Genomic DNA, 14,894 nt, shown 5'->3' with positions numbered 1-14,894 from the left:
CTTTTTTTTTCTCCATTTTATTATGATATACTGTTTGTTCTTCTCTGTTTCAGTGTGTGCTGTACTTGTGGGCCTTAAAGATCCTTTACCCCAAAACACTGTTTTTGCTGCGTGGGAACCATGAATGTAGACATTTAACAGAGTATTTCACATTTAAGCAAGAATGTAAGTAATGCCTCAGTACCTCACACCCCACTCCTTTCCCCAACCAATTTGAGTCCGACCAGTCTGGGCCATGAGGATGGACTACATTATTCTTTCTTGAAGCCTCTTGAGTCCTTCCTCAGAAGCCATTCAAGACCTTTTAAGAACCTTTTTTATCACAGCCACATGGCAAATGTGTTGTTGTTTTTTTTTTAATAGAAAGAAGAATTTGTTTTACCTGCAAAAAAAAACAAACCTATGCGGGCTCACTCCCTTTTAAATAAATGTCAAACATGTAACGGATGCAATTCTGACGTAAAGGTTAAATTATCATCATTCATTAAATTATACATTAACTCTTATTAAATTGCTATTTTTCCCCTCGACTGAAGATGCAGCCTGCAGTTTTTTTAATGGACCTGGTCCTCCATAAAGGGTCTGGTTCAGCCCCTTGACTGAAAGCTCTCTGCTGTGGACTGCATGACTGAGTTTGAAAAGAAGATATAAAATGATGCTGTTTTAAAATGCGTTTTGGGGGTTATTTGGCACTTTGGAGAACCTTTCCATCCCAGTTCAGTGCACTGCCCAGTGTATGAGAGCAATGTTGTTTGACTTGGCACGCTTACCCTTCCCTGCCTTGTCCCCCCCACATTACAGGTAGAATTAAGTATTCAGAGAGGGTGTATGACGCATGTATGGACGCCTTCGACTGCCTTCCCCTGGCTGCACTTATGAACCAGCAGTTCCTGTGTGTACACGGAGGACTGTCTCCAGAAATCACAAATCTTGACGACATCAGGAAAGTATGTGTCTGATTTGAGACTATTTTCTCTAAAATTTCACTAAGCCAAAGTGTGTGTGTGTGTGTGTGTGTGTGTGTTTTAACAGCAGGTGAACATAAATGGCTCTTGGAAATACAGAGCAGTTGTTGATAATCAGTGCTTCCTGTCTTCATGTATTTCTCTGCATTCAGTCTGCGCTAATGAGGAAAAAAGGGTATTTGTTTTTGTCATGTGCGTTGAAGAAAAAAATAATAACCTGAAGTTGCTCTGTGCGAGAGCCTCTGAAGAGGCGATCAGGATTTTGACACGCGGGATCGGAAGCAGTGGTCTGCACCTTCCCTCTGATTAAAAGACATTGCAGAGCGAGGTTCTGCTTTCATTAATTCCAAATGGATTTTGTGGCCGCAATCAGAGGGCATGCATAATGGAATCAGCTCCATTGAAGTGTCCATCAGGCTGTACATCCAGAAATCCACAAGCTTTTATTTGAGAAAGAGCGATCCCCAGCTGAGAGCAAAGTCATTTATGTTCTCCGCTCCAAAAAAGGCTGCACAAGCCCCCCCCCCCCCCGAACTGAAACTGAGAACTCTGAGATGAACTTTTGCACAGCATCCTGCTGAAACTTATTTTTTGGCACAGTAGTGAATCCTTGTTAAACAGGCTGACAAGTGTCATATCCACTCTCCTCCACAGTTAGACAGATTCAAAGAGCCCCCAGCGTACGGGCCCATGTGCGATCTGCTGTGGTCCGACCCTCTGGAAGACTTTGGGAACGAGAAAAGCCAAGAGCATTTCACACACAACACGGTGCGAGGATGCTCCTATTTCTACAGGTGAGCAATTAGCGACCGCAGGTTTGCAGGTCATGGCCTCTTCTTTTGAGAGTCTAGACACAGCAGCTGGATTATTCACCGACAGCATCAGATTACATTCACTCGAGTCGAGTCTGTATAACCGCTTCCATATGAAGCTGTCCCTTTTCAAAAAATGCTTCCATATAAATAAAAACAACTTGCTGTATTTTAATGCGGAATGCGAAAAACTGGTGGTTGAGATTTATTGCTTTGAATGCTTTGGGGGGAAAATGATCCCCAATTACGTTTGGCTGAATTTAAAAATACATTGCAGGCATTTGCCAGCTTTAGCTTCATAACACAGGCAGAATATTGGAGTAAAGATGTTGATTTCAAGAGTTTAGCATCATCTCCACCCTTATTGACTATGATTACCCATCTTTAATGGCTTAATTGCTGGTGCTTATTTCCATCTTGTTCTTTTACTTCACTATCACGTTATACTACATGTGTAAAAGTGCAAATTCACAAATTTTGATGACCACTGATCACCTCACCAGCAAAAATCAATGCCAATAACAGAAAAAAAAGCGTTTTGAATAAATCAATTTGTTATGAATTCAATACTACCCTAGATAAGCCTCACTGACACATTTGGTGAATTAAATTGATTTGTATAATATACCAAAGACTACATTTCAAATATTTAAGTTCTATTAATGAAATCATTGCAGTCCAGTTCATCTTCATTATATATTAATGTAATAAGTTGCTTTAGCTGGAGGTGAGTTTTGTGTCAAGAAGAAAAGTCATAACTTTAACTTTTGTTCTTATATGCTAAAAGGTCTCAACCCTGGTAGAGTGCAACATGTACATACAGCAAAATACTGATAGGAAGTATTTATGAAAGTCCCCTTAAAGACTCCTGCGATTGCTGACAGTTTTTAATGGAACCCACATTACCTTAAATTGAGCTGAGTAACTGAGCAAAGGAAATGCAAACACAAGCACTTGCACTGTCTGAAAATGTAATGAACTGGCTCATTACCGGAGGGTTCCATACTCCCTCAAAATGTGTTCGGCACTCCCACTCTTCATTATTGCCTGAGTGATGCTTCTCTGGCTCTCTCCTGTTAGGGACAAGCCAGCACAAATGGTCCAAAATGCCCGGAGGCCCTTAACATGTATTTTCTGCCATTGTTTTTATTTTTTTCTTTCTCTGTTGCAGGTGGTTCATAGCTACTGCCTTAATATAGTTCCTAATAATGGTTATGAAAAAGTTCCAGCCCTGACACTTTTCTGTGTGCTGACTTTATTTTACCCAGACAGTCAAATTACATTCATTTTGTCTGAAAGTGCCAGACAGAAATGACAAGTATGTGACTTTTTACCTCAGACGTTGCAGTTGATTGTCACATGTTTGTGTTGTACCAGCATCCCGGTTAACCTTCTGCCATTTGTTCAAAATTCCTCCGGAGTTTTCATCAGTGTCCTTCACTTCGTCTTCCCAGGGGACGCCTGCTAATTGGCATCACACTGGCATTCAGGATGTATAAGACAGCCCAAGTTTGACTGAAACAAAAACACATACACTCACATGCACAAAAATCAGCTTTCTTTCTGGCCCCTCTCTTGCAACATGAAATTATTCTTCTCAACACCAGGTACACACTCATTGTGCTTTTATGAGCACAACCTAGGCATGAAATTATACTTTTTGATGTGTAATAGATGCAACACCCTAAACAAATTCACCTCAAATCATTTTTGTCACTTTCATCCAGGCTTAGATTACTCATGACAGACTTCCTTGCCTCGCAAGCAGTCACGGAGTCCATGGAACTCATTACCATACCTGACCTACCATTGGACAGATGGGAAATGCTCTGAACTCAAACTAGGAAAAAAAACCCAAACTAGACCAAAATGTATTCCGTTGACTGAAAGGCTCCATATGGCTTTTATATTTGCATCTGCCGCAGGAGATCAAGTGAGAAAACAGTCCTTAAAGAAATATAGCTCCCCCCAACCCTGATTCCCTGCGGGCAGACGTTTGTTGTAATTGTCAGGAACATATGCTCTCATGTTACCATGCATCCTGATTGTAAATGAACCTTTCAGGCTCCAATGAAAGATGTGCAAAGATATAGCACTTTTATACCCATCTAGCCGATAAATGGTACATCTAAAATGCACATATGTCTGTAAACAGGTCCGTTAAGAGAAATTGTTTATTTTATAAAATGCCAATAACAAATCTTGCATACACATTAATACAGAATATCTAAAACCTGGGAAAAAAAAATCTCCTAATAAAGGCTGCTTACTAACTAGACTACACGTTACATTTCCTTGTGGTTTGATGTGTTGATTATTAGAAATGTGTTTAAAAAAAAAAAAAGTTTAGTAATGACCTTATTCTTCTGTGATGTTGACCACTGCTGGGGGTAATAGCAGAATGTATCACGGTAACCTTCACACCATCAGTCAGCCATCACTACTGGCTTGCCAGTTGAAAAACTACAGTGTTGCAGCATATAAATCATCAATGTTTTGGGATATATTATTTTGCAAAAAAAGTCAATAATCCACTCTGACTGCCACAGGAAGTGAACATTTCAGGTCATAAATATCTTAAATGAAGAACTGTGTGAAACATGACTAAAATATGAAGCAAATCAATCAAGGCATAGGATTGTGATAAGATTGTGTAGAAATCAATAATCCTACATCGCTGCATCAGAATTTGGCAGCATCCCCAGAAAAACAATAAGAACGAGGATCAGACAGTACTGGGTGTAAGAAGTTTCATAGGAATCGTTTAAACTGTCTTGGAGATTGCATGCATGAGCCTTGAGCGGCACCAGATGGGGCGGTGGATAAAAGGCCAAAAACATGGGAAAATGGGAAATCTTGGGAGAACCCAGATTACAGTGCTTTGACTGCTCTTTGTACTCAATAGCGATTGTGCAATTATCAGTAATTTTCAAGAATTTACAGCTGATTATAAAATAGGAACAAGGCAAACAATATAAATTATGTATTTATTCACTGCAAGCTGAGTTGTAAATTTATTACCCCGAATGGTGAACGGTAAAGGGCGTAATCTCGAGGGATAAAATAAACAGATTTACTGCCTCTATACAACTGTGCATGACAACAATCTCACGAAAATTACCATGGCAGCTCTCTAACGTTAAAAACAAATAAAAGCAATACAGAAAAGCAAGGAGTAGAATGGACAGCCTTAGACAGTCAACTCGAGCCACATGGGGAATAATAAGAAAGTGCGTGAGGAAGAGCTTGTGGCTCTTCAATATGCACAATAAGCAGCCCGTCAAAATCGTGACAGGGAAGTGTGTTTATAATGGTTTACTGATTTTAAGTGTGTGTTTGTGTGTGTGTGTACACAATATCCATGTTTTGTGTGTACTGAAAGTGCAGTAATCCATTACATGGCTACATAGGTATTTTGTCTAAGCCCTGTAACAGAGTGGGGAATATGATTAAAAAACAAACACAGAAACTCAAAATCAGTTTGGCACTGGTTTTACCAACTATAATGAATTTGTCTACTTATGATATATTATTTGATCGGTCTACCTCACTCAGTGCTCAACACTCACCCCAGACTGACATTTAATCGGGCAAAACCCTCTGGAGATTCTGCAGAACTAGACAGACCTTTATGTCAGCCTGTTATATTGTTATAGGGACCTCCCGCAGTCCCTCAGTGTCTCAAGAGCAATGCTAAGGTGTCACTGGTTCCTCGGGAGCCGTCGCTCACTTTGGTCATTACACAGCATCCACTGGCGTGTCAATCACATTTGCTCCAGGCTGCCCTCTGTGGCACTGTGGTGCTGTGGTTTGGATCGCACTTTTTTTTTTTTTTTTTTAAAAAGAGGTCAAGATTACACGCCTGGCAGCAGTGCACCATTCAGTGTTTCCAGTGGAAGTCAGAGCTGAAGGGGAGAAACGTTTAAAGAATAATTGAGTGAATAAGTCAGCACCAGCATTTAACTCTGGCATACTTTTTTAAATTGAGATACTATCCAATGTTTTACTCTTGCCATTTTTTCAGTCTATTCTGAAATAAATCCAGCTTATGAAAATGGTCCTTTTTACTTTCCTCTGTGCTTGAATTCATGTCTCATTGTTAAGGTATGCAAGACTATTATTTATAATGTATAATATAGTAATATTGTATATCAAACTGCTAGAATATTAGCTTTTTGAGTTAACTGCCCTAGTGGCTGAATTTTAGAGCTTGAACTCAGGGTTTTATATCTCTGTGAATACCTCTGACTCACTGATATCTATATTGATTGCCCATAATGACCTCCAGTTTTCACGTGTGAGTGAAGCAAGTGTTTGTCTCCTCTCTCCGCAGCTACCCGGCAGTCTGTGACTTTCTACAACACAATAATTTATTATCTATCATCCGGGCCCATGAAGCGCAGGATGCAGGGTGAGTTTTTGTGGTCCTTCTCCCATCACACTGTGACACAATGCAGTGATTCGCTTCAGGGCATCACATGAAAAGCATTCTCCTGAGAGCTGCTGCGAGACAGGAAAATCAGTGGAGTTTTAACCTTAAGAGAAAGTCATGTTAATCTGGGAAAATGAAAGTGTATCCAGCATGAAGAGCAAACCAGTTTGAGTGCAGTAGAAAATTGTGCCTACTCTAATGCAGACACCAAAATGGGTTTTAAAAAGTTGTTTTGGCCCCAAAGATTTCCTTGTGTTTTATCTCACACTCAAACTCTTTATAAATATCATAGCATAGCAGGAGCCAGCTGGATTTCTATCGCAGGCACTGGATAGCCCTCTTTGAGGAGTCCTGTTATTAGAATGGACAGGTGGGTGGCTGTGTCAAGCTGATCTGCCTCCAGGCAAGGGCAAGGTGGTGGGAGGCACAGCACACCGTTGTTTACCATTGCACTCCCACAGTGTGGTCACATGGGACACAACATCATGTCTCAGATGAGGTTTCTACCCCAAGCTGACATAAAACCACTCATGCAACAATGTTATTCACTTGTGTTTACTTTGCAAATAGTGCCTCCCTTAGAATCCAAACAGTTGGTACAAGGTACGAAGGCCTCAAAATAAATGGTCCCAGTTTTTGCTGTTTACCTAAAGTTTCAGTCCGTTCCAAGAATACCAACCGCCAATCCCAGCTCAGGCCTTTTGGCGGATCAAAGATTGAGAGCACAGTGGTTGGCTTGTTGCAGGTCTCAAGTGCATGTTTCACCTGCAACAGTGGGATTCACTCTCCCGTGGCTTCGCCAAGTTGTCCCTCTTCTGATGCAACAGCTTACAAGACAAACAGGCATGAAAACACGCTTGGGAACAAAATCCTAATCATATCCCGAGGGTCAAATGCCAACAAGCGCCAGCCGATTCTAATAGTGTAACGTAAAGTGATGATAGCTCTCATTTGGACATTTTCTGTTTACCAGATATCGCATGTACAGAAAGAGTCAGACCACTGGCTTCCCATCCCTTATAACCATTTTCTCCGCACCCAACTACCTGGACGTCTACAACAACAAAGGTAAGGAGAGGGAAAAGGATTGTCATCAAGCTTTAACATGAACACTTTCATTCATGAGGTGCCTCTAGGAAGCATCACACACATAGATTCACACACATTGCAGCCTGTTCTGGGGAAGAGACCATGTGTTTAACCCTGGATGGGTGCAAAACTTTATATAGCAGCATTGCGGTATATTCAATTTTCCTGTCATTTTGACATTTTATAATGACTACCTGGATACAAGTGCGGTATCCTGCAAGCTGGCTGGCTGACATGTAGTAAAGCCACAAATGACGCTACCGGTGGAGTTTGTTGACTGACTCCTTTTCACTTTCTGTCATGCAATCTCAGAATATGTATGTGTATGGAAAAAGGCCCTGGCAGCCCTCACTTTTGTCAGTCCTTCTTAGAGGTTTCCTGCTCTGGCAGCATCTGTTTTCTATACCAGCCCTCTGTAGTTCAGTTGACAGCAGTCACCATCCTGAACGTGCCCTTGGTTCTGTTTATGCTGAGCTTGTTGTGTTTTTAGTTAAAAGTAGCTCAACCCAAGCAGACAAGCCCACCAGTGTCAGTCCTCTCACCATCCAAATTGAGAGGTGATAAACACTATTGGAAGGGAAACCTCTCTTACATGCTTTCTTGCATGATTGATTTTCAGGTAGTTTCTAAATGTTTGTGTGAAGCCACTGCCTATGTCACGATGAGGTTTGCTCTCATCGACCTTTCCAAATTAAACTACCGTGACAGTGGCAGCAAAGATTTTGCAGACATGTTAGACATTGGAGAGCCTTTGAGAGGATAGCTCTAAAAACGAGGGCAAGGCTTGAATGCAACCTCTAGAGTGAGGATCGTGTAAGCGCTATAGAAACTCTACCAGACAACCAAAACCAAGAGCTAAAAATGGCTGAGGAGCACTACAGAACAGATTTTTTACTTTGGAGCAGAGATCAGCAACATTACCAGCCTTTGACAAGGACTCAATTGTGTCCTGTCTTGACTTAAAGGTTAACAGCTGTCTTTTATTGTTGTCCTAAATGCTTGACGTTACTTGAGTGTCTGATCTTGGACTTGTAGACTATAACAGGAAGCGCAGGTTTTACCACACTGCTGGTTGAAGTTCACTTTTGTCATCCATATCAATTTTGTGCACTGCAATTCAGTGGCAGTAGAAAAGTGTATGTTCTCAGGGTGCTCCTTTTAATTTCATGCTTCAGTATATTTCACTTGTACAGCGGCAATTAATGTTTGGCGCCAGTCTCATGTTTTATTCCAATTATCACACAGTAACAGCATCTGTTTGTTCTCCAACTGAGAATAACATTTCTGCATTGTCCACCGCAAACAAATTGGGGTTTGAAATAACGCTTGCCTGCCGACACAATGCGGATTTGGTCAGGTAAAGGAGGGCTGCTTCACTTGGCTCTCGATGGCACCCTATATTGCACTGTGGAGCCCACGCAATGCGATACGGTTGCCTTTGTGCTGTGAGTCAGCACTCCCCCCCCCACCCCGGAGAACAAACACTATGTGCCTTGGCTGTGGGGGCATGTGTATGTGGGGCTGGTAGGTAAACCACAGGAAATGGAAATGTCAGAGAAAGACCTATGGTGCTGTCACCCACTGTTTTGAAATCCCCCTCCTGATAAAGTGTCCCGGTGTATCGTCACAAGGCCAGGCTCTCGGGGTGTGTACTTTACACTAGGGAGGAAGGAGTGTCCTCTTCGCCCTCTTTTGACCCATTTGCGGGTGTGTGTATAAGAAGGGACATGTTTGCCTCTGTTTACTCCGCTCTCTGCGAGCGGCACCCTCGCTCAGGCAGCTACACTGAAGGCAGAGCAGTTTGCTTGTCTGTTCGGTTGTTTATTATTAGGACCCCATTTGTCCTGTGCCAACTAATCTTCTGAGGGCGCACAGACAACATGACACAAAACAAACAAACAAAGTCCATGCTATTTTTAGTTTTGGCAAGCGACTGTCTAGCAAATGATTTGCACCATTGGAGCTCAAGATAGTGGAGTTGAAAGTATTTAATATGATTTGGTCTACAGCCCCGGATTAGCCTCCACAGGCAGTTCATGACATGTCTTCCAGAGCAAGATTGCTTATTACAACAAACAAACAAACAAACAAACAAAGCCAAACACAGTATTATGCAGTTCAGCTTGAAGCAGAGCTTACAGTCCTTTTTTCTATCATCCCATCCATGAGCAAACCTGTCTGCGAGATGCATTTTTTATGTCAAAACATGAAAATATATGAAGTAAGCAACTGCTAAGCACAGAAGTAAAAATGTCACCCCATTTCTATATAATTACTCCCTCATTGACTTTATTGATCATTTCCCCAACATATTTTTCCCCGCAGTAACATATTTCTACCAAAGAGACGCAGCAATACTGTCTTGCCGGTTCCCCTGTCGCTGCCCTCATCACTCATGTGGGTGGGGTTCACTGTTAGAACCAGTCTCCGTTATGAATTGCTCCGCTCTTCATGGCTCACCGGAACCCAAGAGCCCACTGCGCAAGCTCCATGTCTGATGGGCAATTGAGTGGGCACATAAATCTTAAAAGGGAGGGAGGAGGTATCAGCAGGCCCCATCAATCTAGCGCTGGGAGTCGGCCAGATTAACCATGAGACCTCTCGCACTGGACGGAGGGGGTAAGAATTGCATCTGCTTTCAAAAGGGACAAGAAGCAGTCGTGAAATGAACACCTCAATGAGGAATAAATGGGGCTTGTAGTCAGTCTGACTAATCAAGGCTGGAAAACTGCTGGGGGTGTGACTACAGCAGGAGAAGTCAAGCTTTATTGAGTCACACATCCCCTTTTTTTTTTTTTTTTTTTTTTTTTTTGCCCTTTTAGGCCAAACTGTCAATTATCCAGCAACTGTTTGGCGCTGACCACCTGGCCATCACAACTCTGACCCCTGACCTTCTCACTGAAATCATAAAATTGTTGAAATGGATGACCTGTCAAGGAAACTGTTTAATGAAAACAGAGCAGCATTGATCTGAGTCCTGAAATGACTACAGTAGGAGGGGTGGGGGGTATTATAGGATGGGGGTAGAAATTGGCAATCGTACACTTCAGAGTTTGGCTGTGGTTTTGAATTAATGGAAGATTTTCTACTGAGTCATTATTTACCGGACTTGAAAGCCAGTGACTGAATCCTAATGGTCCTGGTGCTCAGATGAAAAGATGGATTAATAACAATGCGAACTATCTTCCCCAAGGCAGTGGCAGATGGCTCGGTTCCTCTCAAATTACACCTGTTAAACTCAATGCAAACAAATGACGATTTTTGTCCGGCGATAAGATGTAAAAGGAAAAATTTAAAAGTCAAACATAAATTCAGTGACCAGAAAAGAATACCAAATTTGATCAGCAGGTGGCAGCTTTGTCCTCATAGAGCTAGTGTATGTTAGATGAAATAATAAAATCTGGTCATTGCTACTGGACTAGAACTTCATAGACAAAAAAAGAGCTTTCATGCAGATGAGAAAGTGATTCAGCAAAACTGGTGAATTTCAATAGATTTAGAAGAAGGGTTAGTTCAGCATGTGCAAAATATTTAAACATGAAAAAATATTTAATACAAGAAAATCCTGACTGATAAACAATGACTGAAATAATACTGTAAACATTTTTTTTTTTTTCAAATTTAACAATCTTTGACTGATTTTGTTAGAATTTTAAATTTTGATTTGGTTCTTATTTTCCCTTCATGTCATGCGTGTTTTTCTCTGTATACTTGCTAATCCTGATTCCTTACCCAATTGTAGTTATACCTTAGTCTGGTTCTAAAATTGTGATTACAAATTGTTCCATTTGATTAGATTTATGTTTAAGGCTTTGGGCCCACCATGCCCTGACTTGTTACCATCCCATCAGAAAACACATCATGTACATCTTGCCTTCCTCCCAAAGCTACCGACCACCGGCCACACATTGGCTTGTTGTCTTAAAGCCACTGGTGCAGGTTACTTCTCATTTGACAGCATGTGTCATAATAATTCATACTGGTCCAGCCTGTTTGCGTGAAACAATACAGGTCTCAGCTTGCGCACGCACAAACACGGTGGAACAGCCATAACCTAACTCAACCCAACACCACCAAATGAATGTTTCCTTCCTCTTTTGTGTTTTTTTGCTGATGAGGTGGAAATGAGAGTAGATTGACTGAGGGGAAACATAAATTCATTTATGAAAAAAAGGAAAGAAAAAAAAGCGAAGTGTGCTGTTGCCAAGAGACATCAAAGTTTGGTTCACTCGCAGGACAAACTGCAGAGATGGCTGATTTGAGAAGACGGGAAATAGAGTGGTATGATTGGCTGCTGGCCCTGCCACTGGAATAAATAGCAGGATAGAGGCTCAGCCAGTGATGACGCCAGCACCGCAGGGAATTCGTTTTTCCCCACTCGTCACAAGCGCCAGCAGAGTATTCCCTGCTGCAGATGCCCACCCATCTGTTATCGCCGGTCAGTGCTGGGCTTCCCCTCACTTATCTGCAATTGTGGTCCAGTTCAGAGGCTTTTTATGTTGTATCAGACAAAAAACACAGACATTGCAGGAAAGACTTAGAGCTCTTCTTTTCCAAACCACCTGGGATGTAAACCTCATTACAGCACAATACTTTAAGCTCCATTAAGAACCGCTGGCGTACCCTGCCTTCCTTTCTGACCAGCTGTGGTTGAAAACTCTACCAAATATTTTATCACATGCAATATCAGTGACAGCTGAGCAGACTTAAATCAATCATTGCACTCACACACGCACACACACATATATATATATATATATATATACATATACATATATATATATATATATTCATTTAAAAAAGGAAAAATGAACGTGGGTGGGGTTTGTTGGAAGAAAATATGGATTATTAAATCCAGATAGTTCGTATCCTCCCGTATCAGCTACACAACACCAATCAGGAGAAGCTTTTCAGTTTTGTTTGTGTCTAGCATCTGAATTCAGGTGAAGATTCAAGCCCGCATATTGTTATGTAAATGGAGCCCGGTATAATTGTCTAATTTTTAGATAATTTGCACTAAATTTAGGGCCACAAATAGCAATCAAAATGTTATGTATCAGATTTCAAGAATTCAATTGTTTCACTTAGGAAAATTGGTTGTAATTGGGGGGTGGAAGAAGTGATTCATCATTTTCAGTCATTATGCAATAATATAATTTAAAAATGTATAAAGATGGTAAACAATAAACTGACCTTTTGTTGTCCTATCCTGACAGTTTGTGTCCCGTTTTGCTCCTCGCGTTGTTTGTCCACTGCTTTCGGTTCTCTGCATTTGTTAACTGACAAACGGAGGGCTACGATTGCTATCGCTAAAAGGTATATGATTTTATTGCAGGCCTAACAAGCGTCAATGATCCATGAGGAAACAGCGAGTGGAGATGTAGACCCAGTGAGCCTAACATTCCATAATTGTTAGATTTTTTGTTTTTAGAAAATTAGTGGAGGGAAAAAGAATATAAAAATCCCAGTGGAACTGGCTTCAACTCACAGCCATTCCATAGCTGGTTACTCTCTTTCTCTCTGTGAATGAACATAGAAGTCATGACGGAATAGTGTGCGCTCGGTGTGGCTCGATAATTGACACAAGGAAAGGCCTTACAAACCCCATCTTAGATCTCCACCATTCAGAAAGATCTGACAGAAGGCGAGTACTGAAGGAGATGGAGATGAAAATGTAAATAACCCAGTGGAACTTGATACAAGAGGCCTCTGAGACCCACATGCAATCAGCATTAGCCGAGGAGGGATGTTAGGAATCTACCAGTGATCACAAAGCAGTTCTTTTAGCTGTCTTTGTTACCAGGAAACAGGCTTGAGGCACTCCCTAATGAATAATTAATAAGCAGGCGGCACTTTGCCATTTTTGTGTTACTGTGGCAGCGGTCTTGGCCTCAGCTGCTCTGTCCCCACCGTCAGGGCAGCAGAGACACCTAGTGGTCATCACACCACTAAATTTAGCACCCGACTTAAACACCGAGCGCCCGGCCGGTTGCCACAGGAGCAGTGACTTCTACGAAGAAATAAGTTTGGACTAATTAATGGTCTGAAGATGGGAAAGGAAGAGCTGCTTGCCGCCACAATCTGCATCTTTATTTTAATATCTGAAAAGGAACCCTTTGAATTTGCTCACATTCAAAGGGGCCGGTTGCTGTGCACGGGGGGGGGGCTGTCCCTGCTCCTTTAAAGGGATTCTAGTTTGAAGGAGCCATGGCATGCAGGCTGACCTTCTCCCCCGCGCTGCCTTTTATTCCCCCCGGGCTTCCATGGCTGCGTTCAATCAAGTGCCTTGACGATGTTAATGCAGTATGTAATGTTTATGCAACGGCAGCCCACGCGCGCAATTGCTTTCATGCATGCCTCCACACATGCATAAACGCCCACGACCCCATCTGAGTGCAGTGGGCAATACAAAGGTCCTCTTATTCATCTAGGTAGTGATGTTTTGCTTGTATTGATAAGACTGGCATTAATCATACTGCTGCAAAAATTCAACCTGCAGGGTATTCTGGAGGATTTTTGTCTGTTTATTTGTGTAGCTTGACATATAGATAGTGGAATATAATATTTCGTGATTGCTCAGGCAAAGCATGGTGTGCCGGCATTACCATGCTTCATTGATTAAAACGCACATATACATCGGCACACGCACACAGGCACACACACACACACGCTAGGGGCAAACCCCAGGCTCTCAGGGTGTTTTCTGTCTCGATTTGCGTCGTGTCCGTGGTTAGCTGTTTGGGATGCCAGGTCTGATGACTTGCTATTCCCGACCTGAGAGAGGCCAAGGGAAGAAAGTCCCCCATGGCGACCCAGTCGCGGTGTCAGCTGTTCCCTGATCTGGGTCACCAGACTGCCTTGTGTATGACAGCAAAGCTGGGGTCTCTATATACAGCATGGATATATTTGTTTGGTATCTCTCGTGTTGCTCAGCACTCATGTTCACAGTGCCTTAATCATGGGTTAGGTCACATGCAGCATGTTGCTGTCAGTGTTGTGGAGGTTACTTTCAATGTCAGTCTTTTAGACTTGACATGGCCATTTGGCATTTTATGGGGGGGTAAGCAAATTAGAACATTGAATGGCTGAAACTGAAGCCGCACATTTTTCCAGATGGCTAGACTTGAGCTTTTGCATGAAGCTGCATTGGTTGTGGTGCATCAGCAGGGCGCCCATATTTCAATGGAGTGAAATGGGCTCAAAATAATCACAAAACACTGCCAGAATGTTTTTCGACTGTTAACCCCAACTTCCAGCAAACATCAGCTTTACCACACCTACCGGAGTCTCTATTGCTACATGATTAATACTCTGCTTAATTATTTAAACCCACCATGTGCACAATAGATTTTTTCTCTTGGAAATACACTTATTATACTTCACTAAATGAATTAGATACATTAGGGCTTTTGTGAAGTCGATAAGATAACCATTGCTTCCCTTTCAACAAAGTGTTGGTTCATGTAACTGAAATAGAACTGATCAGATGCTGAGTCCACTTTGCCTTTTGTGAACCAGTTTATTCTGTCTTTTTTAATGTGTATTCTAATAGTATGGTGGACATTGTTCAAGGTAAATTGCTCATATACAGCACTT

General features: G+C 41.8%; 1 protein-coding gene across 4 annotated transcripts in view; it reads left to right on the top strand.

Annotated features, from left to right (window-relative positions):
* Positions 1–14,894, top strand: part of LOC147223697 (protein phosphatase 3 catalytic subunit alpha) — a 75,424-nt gene that overhangs the window by 43,872 nt on the left and 16,658 nt on the right. For all 4 annotated transcript variants that reach the window (XM_086165859.1, XM_086165857.1, XM_086165858.1 and 1 more), the window contains exons 4-8: positions 54–165; positions 802–947; positions 1,620–1,759; positions 6,111–6,188; positions 7,183–7,277. In XM_086165859.1, the coding sequence (XP_086021985.1) occupies positions 54–165; positions 802–947; positions 1,620–1,759; positions 6,111–6,188; positions 7,183–7,277 (571 nt within the window). The remainder of the gene's footprint in view (positions 1–53; positions 166–801; positions 948–1,619; positions 1,760–6,110; positions 6,189–7,182; positions 7,278–14,894) is intronic.

The sequence above is a fragment of the Fistularia commersonii genome, chromosome 19 (genome assembly GCF_037954325.1).
Source record: "Fistularia commersonii isolate RoL2024-O1a breed Wild chromosome 19, RoL_Fcom_v1.0, whole genome shotgun sequence".
NCBI lineage: Eukaryota > Metazoa > Chordata > Actinopteri > Syngnathiformes > Fistulariidae > Fistularia > Fistularia commersonii.
This window is presented reverse-complemented; position numbering and strand designations above follow the sequence as displayed.